At 47.3% G+C, this 26,742-nt stretch overlaps 1 protein-coding gene across 2 annotated transcripts in view; it reads left to right on the top strand.

The window, feature by feature from the left end:
* MDGA2 (MAM domain containing glycosylphosphatidylinositol anchor 2) overlaps positions 1-26,742 on the top strand; it is a 413,027-nt gene that overhangs the window by 281,406 nt on the left and 104,879 nt on the right. For both annotated transcript variants that reach the window (XM_082229872.1, XM_082229871.1), the window contains exons 7-8: positions 8,462-8,791; positions 18,437-18,730. In XM_082229872.1, the coding sequence (XP_082085998.1) occupies positions 8,462-8,791; positions 18,437-18,730 (624 nt within the window). The remainder of the gene's footprint in view (positions 1-8,461; positions 8,792-18,436; positions 18,731-26,742) is intronic.

Below are 26,742 nucleotides of genomic sequence, written 5' to 3'. Positions count from 1 at the left end.
ATGGATAAAAACACAGAAGGGCAATGGCCACTCAGTTTAATCGCCTTGTGCACTTTACAGCCGGGAACCGAGGCCGGGACTCTGCAAGAAGCCGAGGCATTTCCTGGCTCGATTTTATAGGCAGCTCCACATTAAGATGTAGATAGCCTATTGATCATGGTTGTTGCCGCCAGATGCAGTAATGATTATTCCTAAATAATAGGTTAAAAGCTTTCCGTGCCACGAGGGCGCATCTGAAGAGTTGCGGGGAAGAGGGTGCAATCAAGCTCTGAAGGAAGGCTGCAAACAGCAGTGGATCTCCAGGGCCTGAGGAATATTGGAAGCTGTCTTCTGCTAAGTCAGATCATAGAATTGTAGAGTTGGAAGGGACCCCAGGAATCAGTGCCGTGAAGGAATAGGCGAGAAGGAGGTGGGGGGAGCGCCAGTCCGCAATGGTGCCCACCTGAGAGGTGCCAGAAATGTGCTCAGGTGCACTTCAGCTGCTGCCTCCCTCCTGCAGAGAATCCACCTATGCCCCCCCCCCCCGGAATCCTGCCAGACAAACAGTACCTAATTAACTTGATCCCAGGTGAATGGAGACATCTGTAGCGCTACACTTGCAAAAGATCAAGTTCTCTTGCCGTTCTCCCCCTCTCCTCTCTCCTCTCTCCTCTCCTCCCCCCCTTTTTTTAAGAAAGAGGCATTTATAAAAATTAGAGGTACCAACCTGTGTAAATCCTTCAGCAGTATTTGCATTTAAATTGAAAATGTGAATGCATCTGGTCTCATAAGTGCCAAGTAATTACTTGATATTAAAAAGTTTTGAGATGCCCTGGTAGGATAATGCCTTGCTGCTTAATTGCACCGACACTTTTTGAAAGTTGGGGATTTGTTAAATGCTAAGGAGCGGAGGAGGAGCCCCACCAGGAGCAGAGCTGGCGTCTGGAAGGAGAGGAGCGCGGTGAGATGCCGTTTGCGGAGCCGGACTGTGGCTCCATCTGGCTCAGTAGTGCCCACACGGACTGGCAGCAACAACTCTCTGGGGATTCAGACGGGGGTCTCTATTGCAGTTAGGACTGTTCCACAGTTGGAAGCAAGATTTCCGGAGACTCTCTGTGTCCCAACGGCCCCTGTGCCTCCCTTCCCTTTTCCAATGGCAGTCCCCTGACAGTCTCACTAGTTCCACAGATTCTCTTAATTTGTTTTGCCAGTCTGATTTTTTTGCCAGCTCTGATGGTGTTTCCTGCTTGGCAGGGGGTTGGACTCGATGGCCCTTGTGGTCTCTTCCAACTCTATGATTCTATGATTCTATGATTCTATGATTCTATGATTCTATGATTTAGATGGGGCAGTGTCTGAGGGAGCTGTAGTTTGTTAAGGGCACTGCAGGTTGTTATGAGACCCTCCTATTCCCCTCCCAGAACCACCAATCCCTTTTCCCAGGGAGCTCCTGCAATTGTAGCTTTGGCAGGGGGGAAATGAGAGTCTCCTAACAGCCATCAGGACCCTCAAGAAACTATAGTTCCCAGGATTCTTGGGGGGGAAGCCATGTGCGTTTCAAAGCGGCACCGTAGTCCTTTAAATGCACAGTGTGAATGTGGCTTTGATCGCGAAGTGGGGGCGAGAGAGAGAAAAAAGACTCAGCAGAATTTTCTCGGGGGGAAAGAAACAGTCTTCTGAGAATTGTTGGCTCAGCTCTAGCCCAATTTGCTTCGTCTCGCAGGCCGGCTCCTTACCACGGTCGACGCCACGGGCTTTGCATGGTCAAACCCGTAAACATCCTCTGTAGAGGCCGACGTGAGCAGCCCTGGGTCCCTGGTGGGCGCTTCAGAGGCGGCTGACTTTGCCATAAGTATTCCAGCAAAGCCTGTTGACAGAAGGGAGCTGAAAGGCTCCCTTTGATGCCATTCATGTCGGGCTAAATGTGCATTTGCAAGATAGGGATGTTTGGGCAGATTAGAGGAATGCTTGGGGTGGAGGAAGGCCAGCACAGCTACACCTCGAGAGGACGTGGAGAAGTTGTCGCCAAGGCAGTTGCAACTTAATTTGTGCATTAGAAATGCAGTTGGTTGAGGCAGGGGGTAGGAGGGGCCGTGTTTGGCCACAGGGAAGGCTTAGGACATGTTTTGGAATTGCTTAAGAAGATGTTCTGGAGTGGGTGAGTCTTGCAGGTGGGGCGTTTCCTGAGTGTGGAGCAGGCAGCTGCTAAAATGACCTCTCTTTTTTCTAATAGTGTCAAATCCTTTAAGGCAAACACCCGTCCAAAGCGGCTTAAAATGATCAGGGAGGAAAGATGAAAGGAACAATTAAAGTAAAGCAGAAAGCTACAACTTAGCAGCACTCCATATAGAATCAGAGAATTGTGGAGTTGGAGGTAAAAAAAGGTAAGGTAAAGGACCCCTGACTGTTAAGTCCAGTCGTGGACGACTCTGGGGTTGTGCGCTCATCTCGCTCTATAGGCCGAGGGAGCCAGCGTTTGTCCACAGTTTTTCCAGGTCATGTGGCTAGCATGACTAAGCAGCTTCTGGCGAACCAGAGCAGTGCATGGAAATGCCGTTTACCTTCCTGCTGGAGTGGTACCTATTTATCTACTTGCACTTTGACGTGCTTTCGAACTGCTAGGTGGGCAGGAGCAGGGACTGAGCAATGGGAGCTCACCCCGTTGTGGGGATTCGAACCGCTGACCTTCTGATCGGCAAGCCCAAGGGGCTCAGTGGTTTAGACCACAGCACCGCCCAAGTCCCTTCTCGCCTTTACGTACTTCTGAGAAGAGCAAAGCAGAAGCTGGCCAGCATGTGCAAGTCTACTCTGTTTCTTTAGACCTATGGTTCCAGCTAGCTTCAGCTAAAGCATGACAGATGACCATCTAACCTCTGCTAAAAAAGCCTCCAAAGAAGGCGAGTCCGCAACCTCTTGAGAGAGACGGTTCCACTGTCAAACAGCTCTTAATCCTTTAGAACCGGTGTTATTGTAGCCTTATTGGAGTTCACTGACTGGGTCTGCGTTGCTCTGGGACAGGAGGAAGGAAGTCAAAATGACACCGAGTTAGAATCATAGAATCATAGAATAGAATCATAGAATCATAGAGTTGGAAGAGACCACAAGGGCCATCGAGTCCAACCCCCTGCCAAGCAGGAAACACCATCAGAGCACTCCTGACATATGGTTGTCAAGCCTCTGCTTAAAGACCTCCAAAGTGGGAGACTCCACCACACTCCTTGGCAGCAAATTCCACTGTCGAACAGCTCTTACTGTCAGGAAGTTCTTCCTAATGTTTAGGTGGAATCTTCTTTCTTGTAGTTTGGATCCATTGCTCCATGTCCGCTTCTCTGGAGCAGCAGAAAACAACCTTTCTCCCTCCTCTATGTGACATCCTTTTATATATTTGAACATGGCTATCATATCACCCCTTAACCTCCTCTTCTCCAGGCTAAACATGCCCAGCTCCCTTAGCCGTTCCTCATAAGGCATCGTTTCCAGGCCTTTGACCATTTTGGTTGCCCTCCTCTGGACACGTTCCAGTTTGTCAGTGTCCTTCTTGAATTGTGGTGCCCAGAATTGGACACAGTACTCCAGGTGAGGTCTGACCAGAGCAGAATACAGTGGCATTATTACTTCCCTTGATCTAGATGCTATACTCCTATTGATGCAGCCCAGAATTGCATTGGCTTTTTTAGCTGCCGCGTCACACTGTTGGCTCATGTCAAGTTTGTGGTCAACCAAGACTCCTAGATCCTTTTCACATGTACTGCTCTCAAGCCAGGTGTCACCCATCTTGTATTAGTGCCTCTCATTTTTTTTGCCCAAGTGCAATACTTTACATTTCTCCCTGTTAAAATTCATCTTGTTTGTTTTTGCCCAGTTCTCTAATCTGTCAAGGTCGTTTTGAAGTGTGATCCTGTCCTCTGGGGTGTTAGCCACCCCTCCCAGTTTGGTGTCATCTGCAAATTTGATCAGGATGCCCTTGAGTCCATCATCCAAGTCGTTGATAAAGATGTTGAATAAGACCGGGCCCAAGACAGAACCCTGTGGCACCCCACTAGTCACTCTTCTCCAGGATGAAGAGGAACCATTGATGAGCACCCTTTGGGTTCGGTCAGTCAGCCAGTTACAAATCCACTGAGTGGTAGCATAGTCAAGACCGCATTTTACCAGCTTCTTTACAAGAATATCATGGGGCACCTTGTCAAATGCCTTGCTGAAATCAAGGTAGGCTACATCCACTGCGTTCCCTTCATCTACCAGGCTTGTAATTCTGTCAAAAAACGAGATCAGGTTAGTCTGACATGACTTATTTTTCAGAAATCCATGCTGACTATTGGTGATCACAGCATTCCTTTCTAGGTGCTCACAGACTGTTTGCTTAATGATCTGCTCCAGAATCTTCCCTGCTATTGATGTCAGACTGACTGGGCGGTAATTATTTGGGTCCTCTCTTTTCCCCTTTTTGAAAATAGGGACAACATTTGCCCTCCTCCAGTCTGCCGGGACTTCGCCTGTTCTCCAGGAATTCTCAAAGATGACTGCCAGTGGTTCTGAGATCACATCTGCCAGTTCTTTTAATACTCTTGGATGCAGTTCATCTGGCCCTGGAGACTTGAATACATCTAAACTAGCCAAATATTCTTGTACTATCTCCTTAGTTATTCTGGGCTGTGTTTCCTTTGCTGAATCATTTGCTCCAAATTCTTCAGGTCGGGCATTGTTTTCTTTATTGGAGAAGACTGAGGCAAAGAAGGCATTGAGGAGTTCAGCCCTTTCTGTGTTCCCTGTTTGCATTTCACCATCTTCTCCTCTGAGTGACCCCACTGTTTCTTTGTTCTTCCTTTTGCTACGAACATACCCATAAAAGCCTTTTTTGTTGCTTTTAACCTCTCTAGCAAGCCTGAGTTCATTCTGTGCTTTAGCTTTTCTGACTTTGTGTCTACACGTGCTGGCTATTTGTTTGAATTCCTCTTTGGTGGTTTCCCCCCTTTTCCATTTTTTGTACACATCCTTTTTTAATCTTAATTCAGTTAAAAGTTCTTTAGATAGCCACCCTGGCTTCTTTAGGCACCTTCCATGTTTCCGTCTCATTGGTATTGCCTGACGTTGTGCTTTTACTATCTCCCTCTTAACAAACTCCCAGCCATCATGAACTCCCTTTCCTTTTAGTATTGCTGTCCATGGGATCTCACCCAGCACTTCCCTAAGTTTTATGAAGTCGGCTTTCTTAAAGTCAAGAAATTGAGTCCTAGTATGCTTGGCTGCTCCTTTCCGCTGTATAGTAAACTTTAGAAGAGCATGATCACTCGCGCCTAATGATCCTTCCACATCTACCCCACTAACCAGGTCATCAACATTGGTTAGGACCAGATCTAAAATGGCTGTTCCTCTTGTTGCTTCTCCCACTTTCTGGACAATGAAGTTGTCTGCAAGGCCAGTGAGGAATCTGTTTGACCTTATGCTCTTGGCTGAGTTTGACGTCCAACAAATATCCGGGTAATTGAAGTCCCCCATTACTACTATCTCCCTTCCTTTTGCATGCTTGGCCATCTGTTCCAGGAAGGCATCATCTATGTCCTCCGTTTGGCTTGGGGATCTATAGTAAACTCCCACAATGAGGTCTCTGTTATTCTTCTCTCCCTTAATTTTGACCCAAATGCTCTCACTTTGGCTTTGAGGTTCTAAATCTTGGATCTCTTCACAGGTATACACATCCCTGACATATAACGCCACTTCTCCTCCTTTTTTGTCTGGTCTGTTTCTCTGAAATAGATTGTATCCCCCCATTATTACATTCCAATCGTGGGACTTATCCCACCAGGTTTCAGTGATGCCTATTATGTCATATTTAGTTTGCTGTACCAAGAGCTCAAGCTCATCTTGTTTATTTCCCATGCTTTGCGCATTAGTGTACAGACATTGAAGTCCATTAATCATTCCCCCGTGTCTCTTATTTAAGGATTCAAAGAAAGAGTTTATTCTGCTCTCCGGATAGCAGAAGGCACTTGCGTGATTAGTCCACAGCAAGTCCAAAGAAATGACAAGTTTCATGCAGTATTTATATCCTCCAGGCACCCTCTCCCTCCTTCCAACCACGTCAGCCTATGTATGCAGATTGACATCACATATGTTCCTGCTCTGTACTCTCAACCATAAAAGGGATTTCCTTCCTGCACTCCTGACCATAAAAGGATATTCCTGTTCCTACTCCTATCTTACAGCAAAAGGTCACTACTTCTGAGAACATGCTCTGGCGTTAGTCCCAGACTTGGGTCTCCCCGTCATTTGTGGTCAGAACATAAGATATGTCTGTATCTGTTCTACTGGTAAAGTCAAGGCCAGTCTTGCCGTCAAACTGATAAGGGAGAGAGCTGTGTTCTTGTTTTGCATTTGCTCAACGGCTAAAGTTTATGCATTTTAGCTAAGGAGAAATGGGGATTTTGGTGCAGTTTAAAAATGCCTGTACAGTCAGTTTTGGGTTTGGGAAACCCATTCCTTCATTATATGGTCCCGGCAGCTGCTCCCAGTCACCAGCCTGGCAGCCACATTCTGGATCAGTTGTAGTTTCTGGAATAAAATGTTTGAAGAAGGCTCTCATATCACAGAATGACAAAATCATAGAGTTGGAAGGAACCCCAAGGCACCCCAAGGATCATCTAGTCTAACCCCCCTGCAATATCTCTTCTCAGTCTTCTCTTCTCCAGGCTAGACCAGCCAACTCCCTCAAGCATTCCTCAGGAGGCTCGGTTTCCAGAGCCTTGGTCCAACGAGTCAAAGCTATTGAGTGTGGATGAGAGATTTCTATATTTGCCATGCATATGTGCAGGGGGGAGGGAGCTGTCCTGATGTGGACTATGGATGCCCTCGTAAGACCTTTCCCAGCATGCACTGCTGCACATCCGACCACGAAATTGCTAAATGACGTAGGAACCGTGTCGTGACACAAGAGAGACGATGAGCTTGTCTAGAGCCTTCTTCCTTTTGTTGCGATAATGTCCCCCTTGGTCAGTCCACCACTGCATCAGTCCAGGGCAACAGACTGTCAGCCGTGTCCTAATTTCACCCACACCTCGTCCTTTTGGGAAGTTAGGGGGTGTGGAATCAGCAGCCAGAGAAATAAGGGGGCGTGGAAGTTCTCCTAGGCTGCGGAGTCCGTGCTGCTGCTGCTGCTGAAATTTGCATTTTGCTATTTGTCTTGCAGAGTTTGCATTCAGCCTGAATGTTTGCTTGCTAAAACGTTCGGCCCCTGTCTTTGTCTTCGTGGCACTTTTCCAGCACGAAGCAAAACAGAGACACTTATACGAGCAGGAATCGTATGGGTGGCACTTAAAAAGTGGCTTATCTTTTAAGGTGGCTTGTGGAGCATCAAACTTCAGCACGCCCAGAGGCTTAGTGAGAGCAGCAGGCCAGGCAGGGAGGCACAGTGGTTGCTTCTCCTTGGCCTCGTGGCTACAGCCTAACACAGCAAAGCACATTCAGTCCAAAGGAGAATGTAGAATTGGGGGGAATTGGCTGTTACTTACAGAACTGCTGGCCCAACAGAGATGCTCTACCTTTTTGACGGTTTGCCATGGTGTTGTGTCTCGCCTAAGGAAGGGGGAGAAATCTTACTTTGTTTCTTGTTATTTCTCTGCCCTTCCACCCAAGGCCCCAGGGTTTGGTTGTAACAGTGAAAACACAATATTAAAATCAGTTTAAAGTAACTGGCAATCACAGAAATAATGTCTTGTTGTTGAGTTGTTTAGTCTTGTCCGACTCTTTGTGACCCCATGGACCAGAGTATACATACAAAATATACATCCCAGGTTGTCAAAAGCCATTTGTCATTTGCCAGAAGCTGTGCAATGAAGGTGTCAGACACACTTCTGTGGGGAAGGGGTTTCCCAGCTCAGGGGCCGCCACAGAGAAGGCCCTGTGCTGCCACCCCTTGAAGCCTCAGTGGGTGGAGGAACAACCAAAAGGGCCCCCTATCAGAGCACCCAAGAGAGTCTGTAAGGAAGGAGGTGGTTTTTTAGGTATTTGGGTTATATCTGCGTTGTTTTAATGAGAAACGACCTTATTCCAGCATTTTAAACCATTGCATGAACCTAACACACCGTTATCCTCTGCAATCTGCACTTCTTTGAATTTTGCAAAACGCTTCTCCAACCAAATAATGTGTATTAAAGGGTGCATAAGAATGTGCGTATTAGTGGGGAAAGCATCATGAATGCATTATATGGAAGGAAGCAGTTTGAAGAAATATGCACATTAGTCAAAAGTGCATACAAAAAATGTGTACATTAAGAGAAATTTGCACTAAATTGCCATCAAAGTTTCATGCAGCTTTTGAAACATTATACTTGCGTTGCAAGTTGCTGAAAAAATGTGGACAGCCCAATTGGAAAAGCTGTGAGAAGTAGAAATTGGCAGGTTCCTGCATCCCTGGTCTCACCTGTGCAGTGAATCAAAAGCGGTCCTTATCTCCCAACTCACCTTGTGCTTCTCTTCCCTTTAGCCTTGAAGAAAGGGCGCTTCTGGATCACGCCTGACCCGTATCACAAAGACGACAACATCCAGATCGGCCGGGAGGTCAAGATCTCCTGCCAGGTGGAGGCGGTCCCTTCTGAGGAGCTCACCTTCAGCTGGTTCAAAAACGGCCGGCCGCTGCGCAGCTCAGAGAGGATGGTCATCACCCAGACGGACCCCGATGTCTCCCCGGGCACCACCAACTTGGATATCATTGACCTGAAGTTCACGGACTTTGGGACATACACCTGTGTTGCATCCCTGAAGGGCGGGGGGATTTCGGACATCAGCATCGATGTCAACATTTCCAGCAGCACAGGTGAGGGCATTTCTGTCACTGATGGAGACTGATTTGGCAGCCAGAATTGGAGGCAAGAGATAATGTGTCAGGTGGCTGTTGCGGTTGCTCGGGAGTAACCAGGCAGGACTCTGACCTGTCATTTTCAGGCTTTATTTTGGTGCAAACTATTTACAGTGAAGAGCCCCAAAGTTCATGTCTGGCTCAATCGCTAGCAGAATCCGGGAGTGGTCTCTTTTTGGACCTCCCCAAACATAAGAGTTTTGTTACGCCCAAACATCTCCTCCCCTCTCTGTGCCTCAAACTACTGCGAGTCATTTTGGACTCACAGCTGTCCATGGAGGCGCAGGTTAATTCTGTGTCCAGGGCAGCTGTCCACCAGCTCCATCTGGTACGCAGGCTGAGACCCTACCTGCCCGCGGACTGTCTCACAGTGGTGCATGCTCTGGTTATCTCCCGCTTGGACCACTGCAATGCACTCTACATGGGGCTACCTTTGGAGGTGACCCGGAAACTGCAATTAATCCAGAATGCAGCAGCTAGACTGGTGACTGGGAGTGGCCGCCAGGACCACATAACACTGGTCCTGAGAGATCTGCATTGGCTCCCAGTACGTTTCTGAGCACAATTCAAAGTGTTGGTGCTGACATTTAAAGCCCTAAACGGCCTCAGTCCAGTATACCTGAAGGAGCGTCTCCACCCCCATCATTCACCCGGACACTGAGATCCAGCGCCAAGGGCCTTCTGGCGGTTCCCTCATTGCGAGAAGTAAGGTTACAGGGAACCAGACAGAGGGCCTTCTCGGTAGTGGCGCCCACCCTGTGGAACACCCTCCCTTCAGATGTGAAGGAAATAAGCAGCTATCCTATCTTTAAAAGATATCTGAAGGCAGTTTTTAATATTTAATGCTGTACTGTTTTTAACACTTGATTGGGAGCCGCCCAGAGTGGCTGGGGAAACTCAGCCAGATGGGTGGGGTATAAATAATAAATTATTATTATTATTATTATATGCGCAGGATGGGTGATGGCAAGGGCGTGTTTCCCTCCTGTCCGGCCTGCCAAAGAGCGGTGTTAAGGCTCTCACCAGCATCCTCTGGTCCTTGCACCTCTTCCCCACTGGAGGTGGGGCTTTCCTCCTCCCTGGAAGAGGAACTGCTTTGCAAGGTTTTTGGAGGCTCCCTGTAACACAACTGCCCTTCTATTTCTCGCCTCTGAGCCGACGGCAGCTCCCTGACATAATGTTTATATATTAATGGCATTTATAGCCCAACTTTTCCTCCTAGGAGCTTAAGGCCACAACCCTGGGAGTTAGGTTAAGCTGAGAGAGGCAGGAACTGGCCCACGGTCACCCAGTGAGCTCCCAGCTCCTAGACCAACACTCTACTGGTGTTTCTCAAGCTGGGATCACTAGCTGGTTCTGTTTTTTATATATATATATATATATATATATATATATATATATATATATATATATATATATTATTAAGTTTTCAAAGGGGAAAAAAATTACATAAGTAAAAAGAATAGAAAACAAGACAAAAAGAAAAATACAAAATACAGAAAAAAATAAAAAAAACATTTAAAAAGAAAACACATCAATCTTTCCGTATCATATATTCATATCCTTGCTTCCCTGACCTCCTCACACCTCCCTTTTTTGTATTCCAATTTAATTAGTTGATTCAGCAATTTATTTCCCTCTTTGTTTTTATCTTAATCCTTTAACTCAATATAATATAACTTTGAGTTCTCACCTGTTAATAATCCATTTTTCATACACCTTTAAAACATTGCTGCTTAAACCACTTAACTTCATTCTAACACCATTCTAACACTGGATCCCTAGCTGGTTTTGGACTACAACTCTCATTCCCCCTAGCTAGCAGGACCAGTGGTCAGGGATGATGGGAATTGTAGTCCAACGACAACTGAGGACCCAAGTTTGAGAAACACTGCTCCAACCCCTCCACCACTGTGGAGATTCAGGTGGGTGGGCAGTGAACGGAGACCAGCGGTGCGGTTGTCACAGAGCCTTGAGACTCCGTTAGGTTTCCAGGAGTGATGGGCAACCTTCGCCCCACCACTCAATTCAACAAGGGCACATATCAAAGGAGCTACCGTATCTTTCGCTCTATAACACGCACCTGACCATAACACGCACATAGTTTTTAGAGGAGGAAAACAAGAAAAAAAATATTCTAAACGAAACAGTGGATGTAAGATTTTTGTGGTTCATGCTGTGGCCACAGACATGTGATCTGACGGTGAGTTTGGGATAGCCCAATGCAAAAATCCTGAGGATCCATGTGAATCCATGCTTTGTAACCACGTTTTAAGTGGGGAGGGAAGGAAAAGCACTCAAGGGACAAGGAGCATGCGTGGGGTGGGTGGAGAAGGATGCTGCTAATAATGCAGAAGAGGGGTATAAGGGGAGAAGGCTCCTCTCCTCTCCTGCTTTGCGCCTTTAAAACAAGCAGGCTCTGCTTCTCTCCCTCCTCCCCGGCTTAGAGAGCTGAAAAGTTTTGCTGCTATTTAGCGAGCTGAGTGGGGAGGAGAGAGGGACAGAGAGCACGGTTTAAAGCAGCCAACCAGACAGGAGCCGCTTACACCTGTGTAAGCGGCTCCTCTCCCACTTTGCTGTTTCAAAGCGAGCCATGGAGGAGGGAAGGAAGGGGAACCATGGATCCTCTGCTCACGACTGCAGCAGATCCCCCCCGCCACCCATAGGCATTCGCTCCATAACACGCACAGACATTTCCCCTTGCTTTCTAGGAGGAAAAAAGTGAGTGTTATGGTGCAAAAAATACGGTAATTTGGGGTGGGATTCATCATTGTCTCACCTCTTCATTGTTAAAACCATGCCCAAGGTGACTCACAACATGAACAGATTTGCACAATGGGTCTGGTTCCGTATGAGGTCAGACCCTCCAAGTATCCCAAATTTCCATGCCTGGAATCACAGAATCCATCCCAGTTTCTGATTGGATCCTGGAATGTCCCACTTTTCCTTCACTGGAGAAAAGGTGGAGGGGGTGGAATAGGACACCCCTGTATTTATTGGAGAAAAGTTGGATGGGGTGGCATAGGACGTCCCTATTTTCACCGGAGAAATGTTGGAGGGTATGTAAGGCCACTTACTCTATTGATATGGACCCCGATCCTGTGGATAGAATGCATTCTGCAAGCTAAGCACCTCGGCGTAGGCCCCAATTCAGCCTAATTTAGTCTGCTTATTACTTAACACTCAGAGCACCAGAGGAGAGGAAGGAAGACCTCATGAAGCTTTAGATTTGATTTGTAAGAAAGATTAACATTTTGGGAGGGTGACCAAGGAAGTGTCAGCGAAGAAGAGGAGGTGAGTTTTCAGCTGAGGACTGAAAGGCAAGAGGCGCTCCCATTGTTTGATGCTTTTGTAAAGCCAAACACCCTGACCTGTAAAGCAGACATTGTGTCCTGGGAATGAGTGTCTCTCCACAGTCTCCTGGCCCTTTGTGGTATGAGTAACACGTCTCCTGGGACAACTTCGAGGAAGTCAGGCTGCTGACTCACCAGAAGGAGAAGGGGGGGTTAAACAATGAGGGGGGCAGAGATTCAGTCGCAGTCGGAGGCAGCAATGCCAGTCACAGGAGGGAGGAGTTGCCCTTGTGCTTGGATCCTGGCCACTGGCCTGATCCTGCAGGGATCTTCCTGGGTTCTTATTTCCAGGGGTTGGGCTAGATGGCCCTTCCAACTCGACAATTCATGATGCTGATAGTTAGACAACAGAACTGGCGTCCTACGGGAGGCAGTGATGGTTACCAACTTGGATGGCCTGAACAGAGGACTGGACAGATTCATGGAGGACAAGGCTATTGATAACTACTAGGCATCATAGCTATTTTGCGCCTCCACACTTGGAGACAGCAATGATTCTGAACACCAGTTGCTGGAAACCAGAAGAAGGGAGAGTGTGACATGCCAGCCCAATCTCTGGGCGGTGAGAGACTCCAGGAGTTTCTGCGCTTACCCAGGAGTTAGTTTCCTTGGAATGAAGGTCAGCGGAGACTGTGGTGTCTTTAGGCTATGTGGATTTAATGGCACATAGATACATCCTGAGCACAGGATGGAGGAGCTCACAGCATTGACACTCCAATGGGTGTCAGTGGGCTTCTTCATTAGCTGCAGTTTTGGACCCAGCACAGAGCAAGCGAGATGTCAGGTGCTGGCTGGATGAAGAGGAGAGGTGGGAGGCACCAGCCAGGGAAGAAGACTCAGGGAAGGAAGACTCAGAGCCTAGGCAGTGGTGGTGGGACACTGAGGACAGGCCGAAGGATGAAGGTGGGGGACAGGAGGGTTGGAGGCTGAAGAAGCAACCGGCTTGAGTGAGAGAGAAGAGCTAGAGCAGAAAGCAATGCAGACTCAGGACATGAAGCAGAGAAGGAGGGGCTGCTTGTCTCCAAGGTCACAGAGAGCCTTGCATGTAGCAGAACGGTAGGCATGGTGGCCCCACCCCAACTTAGTTTAAGGCTGCTTGGGAGACATCCGGCTGGGGAGGAGACTTAGTGGGAAGTAGAAGGCAGAGAGCTTCAGTCCTGGCAACTGTTTCATGGGGACCAGTCCCTTTTTATAGGCATTGCTGCCTGGTATGCTGTTTTCTTGAAGGAAGAGCTAACCATTCATTCTGCTTGTCTACATCTTGAGTGCTGACCTGCATCTAGACCAGCTGACAGCAGGGTACAGTCCTCTGAGAATTGAAAGGAACTCAGGGCATCATCCAGGCTGACCCCGCCCCTCAAGCTCATTACAGGCACACACACACAATATGTCAGGCCCTGGAAAGGTGGGCATTTGCCCCCAACATCCTCGCTGGCCAGCCTATCAGTTCTGGTGGGCCTGCGGGCAAGAGAATCCCCACCCCTCCTTTAGGATTTCAAATCAATATAAGACAGAATGTGAGCAATGTTCATGGATCCTAAAGTAACTTTGCTCAGGGTTGCCAACATCCTTCTTTCCTTTAGCACAACACAGCTGCTCATTACTCACAGCAAGACCCAAATGTTGAAGTGTAGTGTGAATACAGGTCTTATTGGATGTCCATGGCATGATGGATGGGCGGCGGACACGGCTGTGTTGTGACCGTCTCGCCGGGTTGCCGCCGGGCCGTTCCACACAGTGGCGTATTTCTTCTCCAGCAGAAAGTAACCGATGCATTATTGTTAGTTGTGATGGATTCATTTGGAAGAGGGATTGGAGATATCAGAAGCATCCATCAGAAGGTCGGACCTGAAAGCTCTCCATAACTTCCTCGGGCAGTGATGGATGGGCAATGATGGATGGAGAAAGGGCTGAGAGGAAGAAAGCCTTGAGGTAGAACCAATCTCCTTGGGTGTCCTCTTAGTCATCAACACCGTCTAGAGGGCAGGACTTGATCACAATCGCACAGCAAACTCCCAAGTGCATGTGAAGGTCATTGAGAGTTACTCATCACTGTTTGGACTTGCAGGGATAGCAAAGAGATATTTAGAAACATTTCCATAATGTCCAACAATTCACTCACTCACACACACACATATATATATCAAATCCCAAGTAGTGCTAAGTCACTGGGTGAGTGGAATGACTTCTGCTTCTGCAGTGGGACTTCCACCTCTCCCCCACATGCCCCCAAATCTGTTCTGCACATTCCTCTGTGACTCCCCAGGTGGATTTAAAATCAAAGAATCATAGAATTGTTGAGTTGGAAGGGACCCCAAGGGCCATCCAGTCCAACCCCCTGAAATGCAGGAATCTCAGCTCAAGATTCCCTGACAGACGGCAACCTTATTAAAAAACCTCCAATGAAGGAGAGTCCACCAACTTCCGATGGCTCCTTTCCACTGCCGAACAGCTCTTGCCCTCAGAATGTTCTTCCTAATGTTTAGTTGGACTCTCCTTTCTTGTCATCTGAATCCTTTGGTTCAGATCCTACTCTCCAGAAAGCAAGCCTGCTCCATCTTCCATGGGGCAGCCCTTCAGATATATGAAGAAGGCTTTCCCATTGTCTCTCAGTCTCTTCTTCTTCCAAACTCCTGTTCCTCTACAATTCTATGATGATGTGATGGGGCAGCAGCCCTCTCCTGACTTCTGGGTGTTTTAAGGTTTTTAATATACTGTATGGCTGTTTGTTTTCTGAAAGTTGTTTTGTAAGCATCTTGGAGTTGACTTGGCAAAACCCTACAAGATCTCCCTACTCCACATGTGCCCACTTGATCGCTTCAATTGGCAGAATTGGCAGTTGCCACATGGTACCAGTTCTGTATTAGCGAGAAACTGATCGTTTAGTGAGACAGCATGTACTCTGTGGAACTCCCTGCCTATTGAGATCAAGCAGGCACCTTCACGGTGCTTTTTCCAGTGCATTCCTTTTTAGACAAGCCTGCCCAGATTTTCTTCTTTTATCTTTTTGTAAACTGCTTTTGTTTACAATCAAGTGGTATATAAATTTTGCAAATTAAATAAACAAGTGATGATAATGATGATGATGATATCATCATCATCATCATCATCATCATCATCTGACTTTCAAACAGCTTATCCCATCCTCTCCTCTTCAACTAGGTAAAGGTCAAAGGAGGAAACTTGGGTGGTGCTGTAGTCTAAACCATTGAGCCCCTTCGGCTTGCTGATCACAAGGTCAGTGGTTCGAATTTGCTCGACGGGGTGAGGCCTGTTGCTCTGTCCCAGCTCCTGCCAACCTAGCAGTTCGAAAGCACACCAGTGCAAGTAGATAAATAGGTACTGCTCCAGCGGGGAGGTAAACACCGTTTCCGTGCGCTCTGGCACTCGTTACAGTCCTCTGTGCGCCAGTAGTGGTTTAGTCCTGCTAGCCACATGACCCGGAAGGCTGTCTGTGGACAAATGCCAGCTCCCTCGGCCTGAAAGCGAGATGAACTCCACAACCCCATAGTCGCCTTAACCGTCCAGTGGTCCTTTCCCTTTACCTTCAACTAGGGTAACCTCGCCAAAAGTTAGGGCACAGGCTGGTTGCTGCAGAACATCCATCAGGATTCCTGTTCTGAGTCATTTCTTTAAGCATCTGGAGAAGTTGGTTCTTTCTCTGCCCCCCCCTTTTTTATCATACAGGGTGAGTCACAGTTGGAAACTGTGTTAAGCTCTTTGAGCAAGGAAGTGGCGGGTCAGGGTGGCCTCTCCTCCTTCTGACTGACCTTTTTATCTGCAAAATGCACTTACTAATTGAATGTCACACTCTCAAGAGACCAAAGGGAGCCTGTTCTTCCCGGTGCTTTTGCTCCCTTCTCCAGATGAGTCTGGCGGGGAAGGAGAGAAACAACCTTCTCTTCATTCCGAAAGCAACCGCTGGAGTATTTTGTTACCTTTAAATAAATGTGCCCATTGCAATCATGGCAAGAGTAAATTCCTAGGCTGCAATTAATGGCTCGGCCGAGACTTCTTAAAAACAGCAAACCTTAATAATAATAATAATAATAATAATAATAATAATAATAATAATAATTTATCGTTTATGCCCCGCCCATCTGGCTGGGTTTCCCCAGCCACTCTGGGCGGCTTCCAACAAAGCACTAAAATACAATAACCTATTAAACATTAAAAGCTTCCCTAAACAGGACTGCCTTCAGATGTCTTCTAAATGTCAGGTAGTTGTTTTTCTCTTTAACATCTGGTGGGAGGGCATTCCACAGGGCAGGGGCCACCACCAAGAAGGCCCTCTGCCTGGTTCCCTGTAACTTGGCTTCTCACAGGGAGGGAACTGCCAGAAGGCCCTTGCCGCTGGACCTCAGTGTCCAGGCAGAACGATGGAGGTGGAGACGCTCCTTCAGGTATACTGGACCGAGGCCGTTTAGGGCTTTAAAGGTCACCACCAATACTGTGAATTGTGCTTGGAAACGTACTGGGAGCCAGTGTAGGTCTTTCAAGACCGGTGTTATGTGGTCTCGGCAGCTGCTCCCAGTCACCAGTCTAGCTGCCGCATTCTGGATTAGTTGTAGTTTCCGGGTCACCTTCAAAGGTAGCCCCACGTAGAACGCATTGCAGTAGTCCAAGCGAGAGATAACCAGAGCATGCACCACTCTGGCGAGACAGTCAGCTAGGGTCTCAGCCTGCGTACCAGGTGGAGCTGATAAACAGCTGCCCTGGACACAGAATTGGTCTGCACCTTCTGGAGGAGAGTCCAGTATGACTTCGGGGGCACAGTGACCCCATTCAGGACCAGGGAATCCTCCACACCTGCCCATCTCCTGTCCCCCAAAAACAATACTTCTGTCTTGTCAAGATTCAACCTCAATCTGTTAGCCGCCATCCAACCTCCAACCGTCCATCCATCCTCCAATCATTTCTAAAACTTTTTAAACACCTTTCAATATTATTGTGCCTGCAAAACAAATACCTGTTTTAATGGAAAAGTAAGTTATTATTTTTCCACTTCTTTTTATCTACTTCTTGTGGGATATGTTTAATAGGTAGAAGAGGATATATTAATGGCAATTTATCCCTCCAGGTGCCAACGTGTGTGGGCTGAACATACACTAAGAAGAGTTTAAAGTCTGATCCTTAGCAGAAAAATGGAAAGCATATAGGAACAGGTTGCGAATTAAGTCCAGCTGAGAAGCAAGCTGCCTCCCCCTTTTCTTCCCCTGCTTAACAAAGATGCAGACAACAGGCTGAGAATTAGTTTAAAATATGATTTATTTACTCATAGTCCTGCATTTGTTCTCAGCAGCAACAGCAGTGAAATAAATGAAGGGAAAATCTTTGCCGCATAAACAGACCTGAGGCGTGTGGTTGAGATGGAACAGTAGGATCCATGTCTGCTCCCATCGCTGGTCAAAGAGAAAGAGGGAGGAAAGGAACAGGAAACACTTCTTTGATTCTTCCTGCTCAAGAGAGGAGGGGAAATGACATCACGCAGAGCCCTCTCTACCAATTACATTTCTATGGTCTGAGTCTCTGCCCATCAGCAGTACAGCTCTGTGGCCTTAACCCCTTCTTATGCTAACTAGCAAGAATATACATTGTTAGGTTTGGCTGTTAATTTCCCACACTTCTGGTGCTGTGAGCAGCAGACATTGAGGGAGATGGGCTGCACAGTGGTTGGTCTACTGCGAGGGGGACTTTTCCCCTCTTTGTCCTGCTTCATGTGAAATTCTCAAAAGCCCTGATAATTTCTGTCCGATAGCATCTTTCATGGGTGTTATGTTCTGGGGATGGTGCGGATATGCAAAAAGGCATATATTCAAATGGCCTCCTTGGAACTGCCCCCATATATGCATTCACACCTTCTGGAGCTGGTGCGCCAAGCAGGCTATACCCCCCCCCTCCACAACTAAAAGTTCTCTGCTTTGTTTATTGGGCAAGACTCTGTGATGCTCTCACGGGATCTCGCAGGGCCATCCAACTATCCACAAGACCATCCCTAGCCTAGCAAGCAAGGCAGAGAAATTAAAAACTTTTTGCATAGATTCCACTTGGGTCACCCGGTGCAAGAGTTTCCCCCTGCATTTAATTGGCACAGTTTCAACCATATGATATATATATAATGTTGTAAGTCCTGACAGACAGAGCAATCCTATGCTTGCATCATATGCAGTGAAGTACTAATCATCCCTTTTTTGCCCCCCTCTCTCTTTCCTCCCTTTTCTCTCTCCCACCCCTTTGCCCCCATTTGAAGTTCCACCCAACCTGACTGTCCCGCAAGAAAAGTCGCCCTTGGTGACCAGGGAAGGGGACACGGTTGAGCTGCAGTGCCAGGTGACCGGGAAGCCCAAGCCGATCATCCTCTGGTCCAGGGCGGACAAGGAAGTCCCCATGCCCGATGGAACTATGCAGATGGAGAGCTACGATGGGATCCTGAGGATCGTCAACGTCTCGAGGGAGATGACGGGGACTTACAGGTGTCAGACCAGCCAGTACAATGGATTTAACGTCAAGCCAAGGGAAGCCCTGGTGCAGCTCATAGTACAGTGTAAGTCCACACCCTCCCCTGCCCCCTGGTTTTGTAAAAATGAGTCTGGATTGCATTTCCGGGCCAGGTCTTGTCTTGGAAGCATCCGCTGTTGGTGCTAAGTGCCCGAGGTTTTCCTGAGCTCCACAGAGTCTTGGGGGCAGGTTTGGAAACCTGCTTCATGACACAGTTTTGTGTGTGAGTTTTGTGGCTTCTCCGTTGTTGTCAGAGGTTCAGCTTTACCCAACAATGATGTCTTGGGTGCAGGGTGAATCAGTATTGTTGCATGTACCTCAATCTCCCAATGGAAAGCGACTCCAGGGGTTCCAGGCCTTTACCTGGGTTCTGTTTCCTTGGAGTGAAGATCACCAGTGACTGCAATGTCTTTGGGATGTGGGGTTTTATTTACACATAAATGCAACCTGAGAATAGGATGGAGAGGCGCACAGCGTTAATCCTCAAAAACAGATCTTGCTTCTCCATTAGCACAGTTTTGGATCCAGTTCAGAGCAAGCAAGTCTGTGTCTCCAGCTTCTAGCCTTCTTCTGGTTCAGTTCATACACACACCTCTCTGGCTCTTGTTCTCCTACCTAGCAGACAGGTGAGGCAGGTGGAGGAAAGCCCCCCCCCCATTAGCCTGGAATGCATCGTCAGTTGTAGCTCTTGCAACCTGAACCATCCTTTTGGGATGCTGATGAAGACACTCGAGTGGCTAGCTAAGGTCGTTGTCTTGCAGAGAAACATGTCTGGTAATTTGGTAGGAGTTGAACCCTTTATTTAGATTCTAACCCTCCCTGGGTACAGGACCCCAAGAATTGGAAGTAAGTTGGGGCATCCTTCAAACTGGCCCCACAAACTCACAACTGTGTTGTGTAGTTGGCCCAAGACAAGCCTAAAGAGGTGGCTTTGGGTATCTTGGAGAACAGAAGGTGATGGTCACCTCTGACAATGTGATGGGTGTTCTTAACCCTTGTATGATTGGGGAAAGCTCTTTCGTAATGAAATGTTTAGTTCAAAATATACCCCTCTCCCAGGTCACAGTGTGTTGTTGTTGTTTAAAATATACATTGGATACATTGCTTTGCAGGAGATTTCACTATATGACCATTTGGGTCTCTTCCAACTCTACAGTTTTGTGGTTTTGTGATCCAGTTTAGTGTAATAAAATTCTAGAGGTGTCACCTTCTTAATCTGTTGTGCCTTTCACAGCTTTATAGTGACAACTTTTGTGGATCGGATCCTGTTTTGTTTAGCTTAAGATGGGTTTGTTCCATAAGGCAGGATAAATTGAGGTGTGCTTTTCCTTCTTTTCCAGAAGCTTTAGCTCATAGAATCCTTGAATTGGAAGGGACCAGAGAGTCATCTAGTCCACACACCCCCTTCAGTGCAGGAATACGCAGCTGCCCCTTACGGGGATCAAACTTGCAACCTTGACATTGCCAGCACCATGCTCTTGTTACGATATAGAAGCAATGCGGCCGCGAGCCGCTAGCTGGAAAGCAAAACATAAATGGGAATGTTGGGACTGTTCCGTGGGAAACAGAGGGACAGTCTATTCACAGTGCGAAGCACCGGAATTAGCTCAGAGTGTAATATGAGCTGTACAGGAAGTACAGGAGGAGTTTGTCTCTCTGCTGCTGGAGTTAGAAGAGAGCAGACGTGTTTTCTGTAACGCTGCAAAGACAGAAATAAAGGCATGTAAATACATTTCTGTCTATCTCTTTCCCCTGCCCGGGGGGGGGGCAGGAAAGAGGGGGGTGTTCTCACGCTGAGAAGGATCGCCTATCGCGACCTAGCCTGTATCCTGCTGGGGAATGCAGACAGGGAGGTCAACTGGAGATCAAGCCGGGTGCCTGGAGAGTGGCCAGTTTCTCCTGATAAAGGCTTGATTCCCAACAGCTCTAACCAACTGAGCTATTTGCCTCCAACAAATATTATTTAGGGAGGATATCTGCTGCTTGCAGGGGTTTGGGTGATAGTCTCTACAGAGTCCGGCTCTGGGGGGGTCTTTGACTGCTGATCACTCTTCATGTCTAAACGGACGGAATTGGAAGTTTCAATGGCTCCTTAAAGGCCTTTGGAAGGTGCCACACTGACCCCATTTTTTAATATCACATTTTTGGGGTAATATGTTTAGGTTCTTGGTCTAGCGCCGCACTTTCTTTTCTCAGGCTGAGGGAAATGGCTTTCTATAGAATCCCAGTCACCTGCTTTTAGGGTGGCAATCAGAAAAAGCATCAAAGTGAAGATTATGAAATCTGGCTGCTATTATGTGAAAGAATGTGGAGGTGTTACATGGGGAGGGTTTTTGCTCAGTGAGGAGGTGTGCTTGCATGACTGAGTTCAGGGTTATTTCTGAAGGCAAATGAGGATCCTGCAGAACACCTTATTAAGGCACTCCAATTCTTTTTTGGGAAGCAATTATGTAAGATTCCGTCTGCGATGACTCTGTGGTAGGCTATAAATAGAATGAGGTATCTTATCTTAGAATGCCATAATTGGTTTCTTGTAAAATGTGTGAGTGTATATAAGATGAGAGGGTGTTTTTTTCCCCCCAATGCAAAGGCAGAAGTTGCAGTCTCTGGCTTTGCCAAGACTTCTGCGCACGCACATATTTCTGAAGCTTTACATTTGCAACTTTTTTATTTTTATTTTTATTTTTGCAAGTCATGATTCTGCAGCAGCTATATTGTGCCCGGAGATCACAGCACAAAAAAACACAGTGTTGTGGTTTTTTGCAGTCTCACCTAGATACATTTGAGGAGAGTTGCAGTTTCACCGTTTCCCATGTGTTCAAGTGGCTATCGGAAACCTGTTAAGAAGCAAGGATTGCTGCACCGCAGGTTCAGCCTGAAAATGATGGCAAGTTGCACGCATACAAATTCCAAATTTTAATTTTGAATTTTAGAAATGATTGCAGTTAAACTAAATAAGAACATCTTGTTGGGATACTGCCAGGGAGATAAAGTCCATCATGGCCCCCAAGCCGGCTGCCGGACGATCCATCGACCTCCCGTAGACACGCAGTATCAGCAATTAGCGACATGAGCTCCAGAACATTCTAGAGCCGATGCACACTCTTTATCAGCAGATAATGCACAGCCAAAAGTTGCACCCAGGAGAGCATTATTTACAAGCTTTATTCAGCGTTGATCAGAACAAAGAAAGACATGACTGCCTGCGTCAGTGTCTCCGACAGAGAGAGAAAACGAAAGCAATAGCAAACATAAACATCCTGTGAACAGGACATGCGCAGACTCACAAAGCCTGCTCCCTTTTAAGGTGGAACGGAAATATCCTAACACATCTAAATAAGAAGAGCCTGCAGAATCAGGCCACGGGCCCATCTAGTCCAGCAAGCTGTTCTCTCAGTGGCCAACCAGATGTCTGGGGGAGAACCAGCGAGCAGGATTCGAACTCAAGAGCAATTGTCTCCTCCTCTGGCTCGCAGCATCTCATATACAGAAGTGCTGCTGCCTTGAGTGTGGAGGCAGAGCTTGGCCATCCTAGCTAGGAGCCATTGACAATCCTCTCCTCTCCCATGTAATTGTCTTATTATTATTATTATTATTATTATTATTATTATTATTATTATTATTTGTATCCCACTCTCCCCGGCCAAGGCTGGGCTTAGAACAGCTAAACATCATAAAAACAACACCATATACATAAAAACAGACATCAAGTCTGGATCCAAACTACAAGAAAGAAGATTCCACCTAAACATTAGGAAGAACTTCCTGACAGTAAGAGCTGTTTGACAGTGGAATTTGCTGCCAAGGAGTGTGGTGGAGTCTCCTACTTTGGAGGTCTTTAAGCAGAGGCTTGACAACCATATGTCAGGAGTGCTCTGATGGTGTTTCCTGCTTGGCAGGGGCTTGGACTCGATGGTCCTTGTGGTCTCTTCCAACTCTATGATTCTATGATTCTAAGTATCATATTTTTTTGCTCTATAAGACGCACCAGACCACAAGACGCACCTAGTTTTTGGAGGAGGAAAACAAGACAAAAACAATTCTGAATCTCAGAAGCCAGAAGAGCAATAGAGATCACTGTGCAGTGAAAGCAGCAACCCCTCTCACTGTTCTGGCTTCTGTGACAGCTGCGCAGCCTGCATTCACCCCATAAGACGCACACACATTTCCCCTTACTTTTTAGGAGGGAAAAAGTGAGTCTTATAGAGCAAAAAATATGGCAATTAAAATGCATCTTAAAATTAATTCAGACCAATTAAAATCTGGACAAATGGCTGTTATCAGGTGAAGTTTGAGAGTGGTTAATATTTGCCAGGACCAACTGTTTTCACTGATCATACAAGGACCTGTGAACGGGCTGGGAGGCCTCCTTCATGCTTGATCTTATACAAAGGAAAATAGGTCAGACTGCCCCCTGGCCAAAGGCCTGGCGGAACAGCTCTGTCTTGCAGGCCCTGCGGAAGATGTCAAATACCACAGGGCCCTGGTCTCTTGTGGGAGAGATTTCCACTAGGCTAAAAAGGCCCTGGCTCTTTACAGGCACCTAACTTGGTGGTCATTGCTGCTTCCTGTGGGAGGGAGTTCCACAGATAAACTACGCACTGAATGGTGAAGTCCTTCCTTTTACCTGTCCTGAATCTCCCAGTATTCAGCTGCATTGGAGAGAGGAGAACTTTTCCCTGTTTCGGGAAGCTTTTAATGTTTGATGTATTATAGTATTTTAATATTCTTTTAGAAGCCGCCCAGAGTGGCTGGGGAAGCCCAGCCAGATGGGCGGGGTATAAATAATAAATTATTATTATTATTATTATTATTATTATTATTATTATTATTATTATTATTATTATTATTGTCTCCCCACTTTCTCCATGCCATGCATAATTTTAGAAACGTCTATCATATCAGGTCCGTATAGTAAAAGCTCTGGTTTTCCCAGTAGTGATGTGTGGAAGTGAAAGCTGGACCATAAAGAAAGCTGATCGTCGAAGAATGGATGCTTTTGAATTCTGGTGCTGGAGGAGACTCTTGAGAGTCCCATGGACTTCAAGAAGATCCAACCTCTCCATTCTTAAGGAAATCAGCCCTGAGTGCTCACTAGAAGGACAAATCCTGAAGCTGAGGCTCCAATACTTTGTCCACCTCATGAGAAGAGAAGTCTCCCTGGAAAAGACCCTGGTGTTGGGAAAGATGGAGGGCACAAGGAGAAGGGGACGACAGAGGATGAGATGGTGGGACAGTGTTCTCGAAGCTACCAACATGAGTTTGACCAAACTGCGGGAGGCAGTGGAAGACAGGAGTGCCTGGCGTGCTCTGGTCCAGGGGGTCACGAAGAGTCGGACACCACTAAACGATTAAACAACAACAATCCTGTCCTCCCTTACTTGCCATTTCTCTAAACTAAAAATCCCCAGCGCTGCAACCCTTCTTTGCAGAAGAGGCACTCCATCCAGTTAAGCATTTGGGTGGCCCGTTTCTAAGCCTTATTCGACTCTACAATGTCTCTTTTGAGCTTAAGTGCTGCATTCTGGTGTAATACAGTACATAGCTTGGCCCTAAGACTCTCATGAAATTGGCAAAAATAGTACATTCCTGTTGGAGCTGTAGCCATTCATGTTATTTGTTCCAGTTGCTGCTATTAAACAGCCACTTTACACATGGCTGGAAGGATGGGTTTTTGTGTGTGTGTGCGCGCACACACACACGCAAATTGAGCAATTTACTTCATCATCACCCTCTTTCCTCTGCAAAGTGATCTTGTTTAATGGCTGAAAATTGGAGCTTTTACAGAAGCAAGTGCCCTGATATATATATATATATCTAGAAAGAGTAGCAGTAAAGAAAATGTCTGAAAATTAAAGACATTAATGACTGACAAATTCACTGGAGCAGCAGGAGCTTTCATAGACAAGAGTGGACTTGCTTTTCCCTGATACCACCTTTTTAAAGATTGGAAAAATCATAGAACTGCAGAGCTGGAAGTGCCATCTGGTCCAACCTCCCGCAGCGCAGGAATCACAACATGGGCATCCTCTGCTGCCATCTCTCTAAAAAAAACCACAGAGAATTATGGCCCTAAATTCTCGCCATCCTCACTAAGCAGATCATCAACCCTTTATTCCCTTCTTTCTTGGGAGATGTGAAAGGACCACGCCAAAGGTAACAGTAATAATAGGGTTGTTCGCAAAAGCTTGTGCTGCAATAATGATCTTGCTGTTTTTCAAAGGATGCTGGATTCACACAGCACAGCCTATGTATTCCTGGTCTGGGGTCACACTTGTCTCCATGCAACATGGTTATACTGTGGAACTCCCTGCCATAGAAGGCGACGATGACAACCAACCTGGATGGCTTCAAAAGTTGTTGTTTGTTGTTTAGTCATTTAGTGGTGTCCGTCTCTTCGTGGCCCCCTGGACCAGAGCACGCCAGGCACTCCTGTCTTCCACTGCCTCCCGCAGTTTGGTCAAACTCATGCTGGTAGCTTCAAGAATACTGTCCAGCCATCTCATCCTCTGTCATCCCCTTCTCCTTGTGCCCTCCATCTTTCCCAGCATCAGGGTCTTTTCCAGGGAGTCTTCTCTTCTCAGGAGGTGGCCAAAGTCTTGGAGCCTCAGCTTCAGGATCCGTACTTCCAGTAAGAACTCAGGGCTGATTTCCTTCAGAATGGAGAGGTTGGATCTTCTTGCAGTCCATGGGACTCTCCAGAGTCTCCTCCAGCACCATAATTCAAAAGCATCAATTATTTGGCGATCAGCCTTCTCTATGGTCCAACTCTCACTTCCATAGAGGGCTAACAATGGCTGCTAGCCATGGGGACTCTCCAGAGTTGGCGGCGCCAGTGCTTCTGAGTGACGCTTGCTGGAAAGCGAGGGAGAGGTCTTGTGTTTGAATCCTGCTTGCTGGTTTCCCTTTGGGATTATCTGTTGGCCACTGTGAGAACAGGATGCTGGAGTAGACGCGCCCTTGGCTTGACCCAGCAAGGCTCTTACTGTGTTCTTATGTGGGAAGCTTCCACCTTAAACACGCTGAACACAATCTCCTGGCATTGTTCTCCCGCCCAAGACCCACTGAAATTAATGGGGCCTGGGCAAAACCGGGGTAAGGCTGTTGCACAGATTCCATTCATTCGTGTGTGTGTGTGTGTGTGTGTGTGTGTGTGTGTGTGCAGGAGAGCTTTCCAGTGGATTGTGCCCATTGTCCTGGATAGGCTTAAACACAAACCAACAGAGAGAGGGCAAAGCGTGAGATGCAACAGTGAAGACCTCTGGAGCAGTGATGGAGGAAACCACACGGGCACCTGGAGCGGCAAACATGACGTGCACCTGGGGGCACGCTGTTCCTCCCGGGGGTGCCAGCATAGCTCGCTGATCACGCAAATACGGCTGGCATATTTGCGCGATCAGGGGGCGGATTTTCACAACGCCGATCACACCAATTGCGAAAATCCGTCCGCCTGGGTGGGAGGGGAGAGCTGCCACACTGATCTGCCCGGGGGGATTTTGCCCCCACCCCCAGGCATGACACCCGGGGTGGGCTGTACCCCCCCCCCCTTGTGGCGCCCCTGCTCTGGAGTTTCAGGCTTCTCTGGGCATAGCCACACTAACCTTTCCATGACCAAGTGCCCTTTTTGTCACAGAGCTTTCCCCACGATAATGTGATCTTTATAGCTAAATTGGAGCAAACAGCAACCCACAGAAAACCCAAACTGCCATTTGTTGCACTTCAGCTTTAGAGAGTGGGTTTTCACAGGGGGGGAGGAGCGCTCAGACCTTTAAATTCGGACCTGTGCTTAGAAAGAGGGGGGCAAAAGAGAAGTGTGCCTGAGCCCTCTGTTCCCCCTTCCCACTCCTCGCATCCATGCTGATGAGTGCAAAACCATCACTGCAGCGTGGAGCCGTGTCCAAAAGCAATTTCAGCCATCCGCTTTTACCATCCTCGGGGACGACACCTAGAGCATAAAAATGCCACCAGGCACAATATAATCAGATGTTTACATCATGTACCTTATCAAGCCACAATATCCAAAAGGACAAGAGGTAAGTTATTGCCGGGGTTTCCGTC

This window comes from Podarcis vaucheri, assembly GCF_965113315.1.
Source record: "Podarcis vaucheri genome assembly, chromosome: 1".
Taxonomy (NCBI): domain Eukaryota; kingdom Metazoa; phylum Chordata; class Lepidosauria; order Squamata; family Lacertidae; genus Podarcis; species Podarcis vaucheri.
Note: the sequence above shows the minus strand (reverse complement) of the source record. Positions and strands in the feature narration are given on the sequence as shown.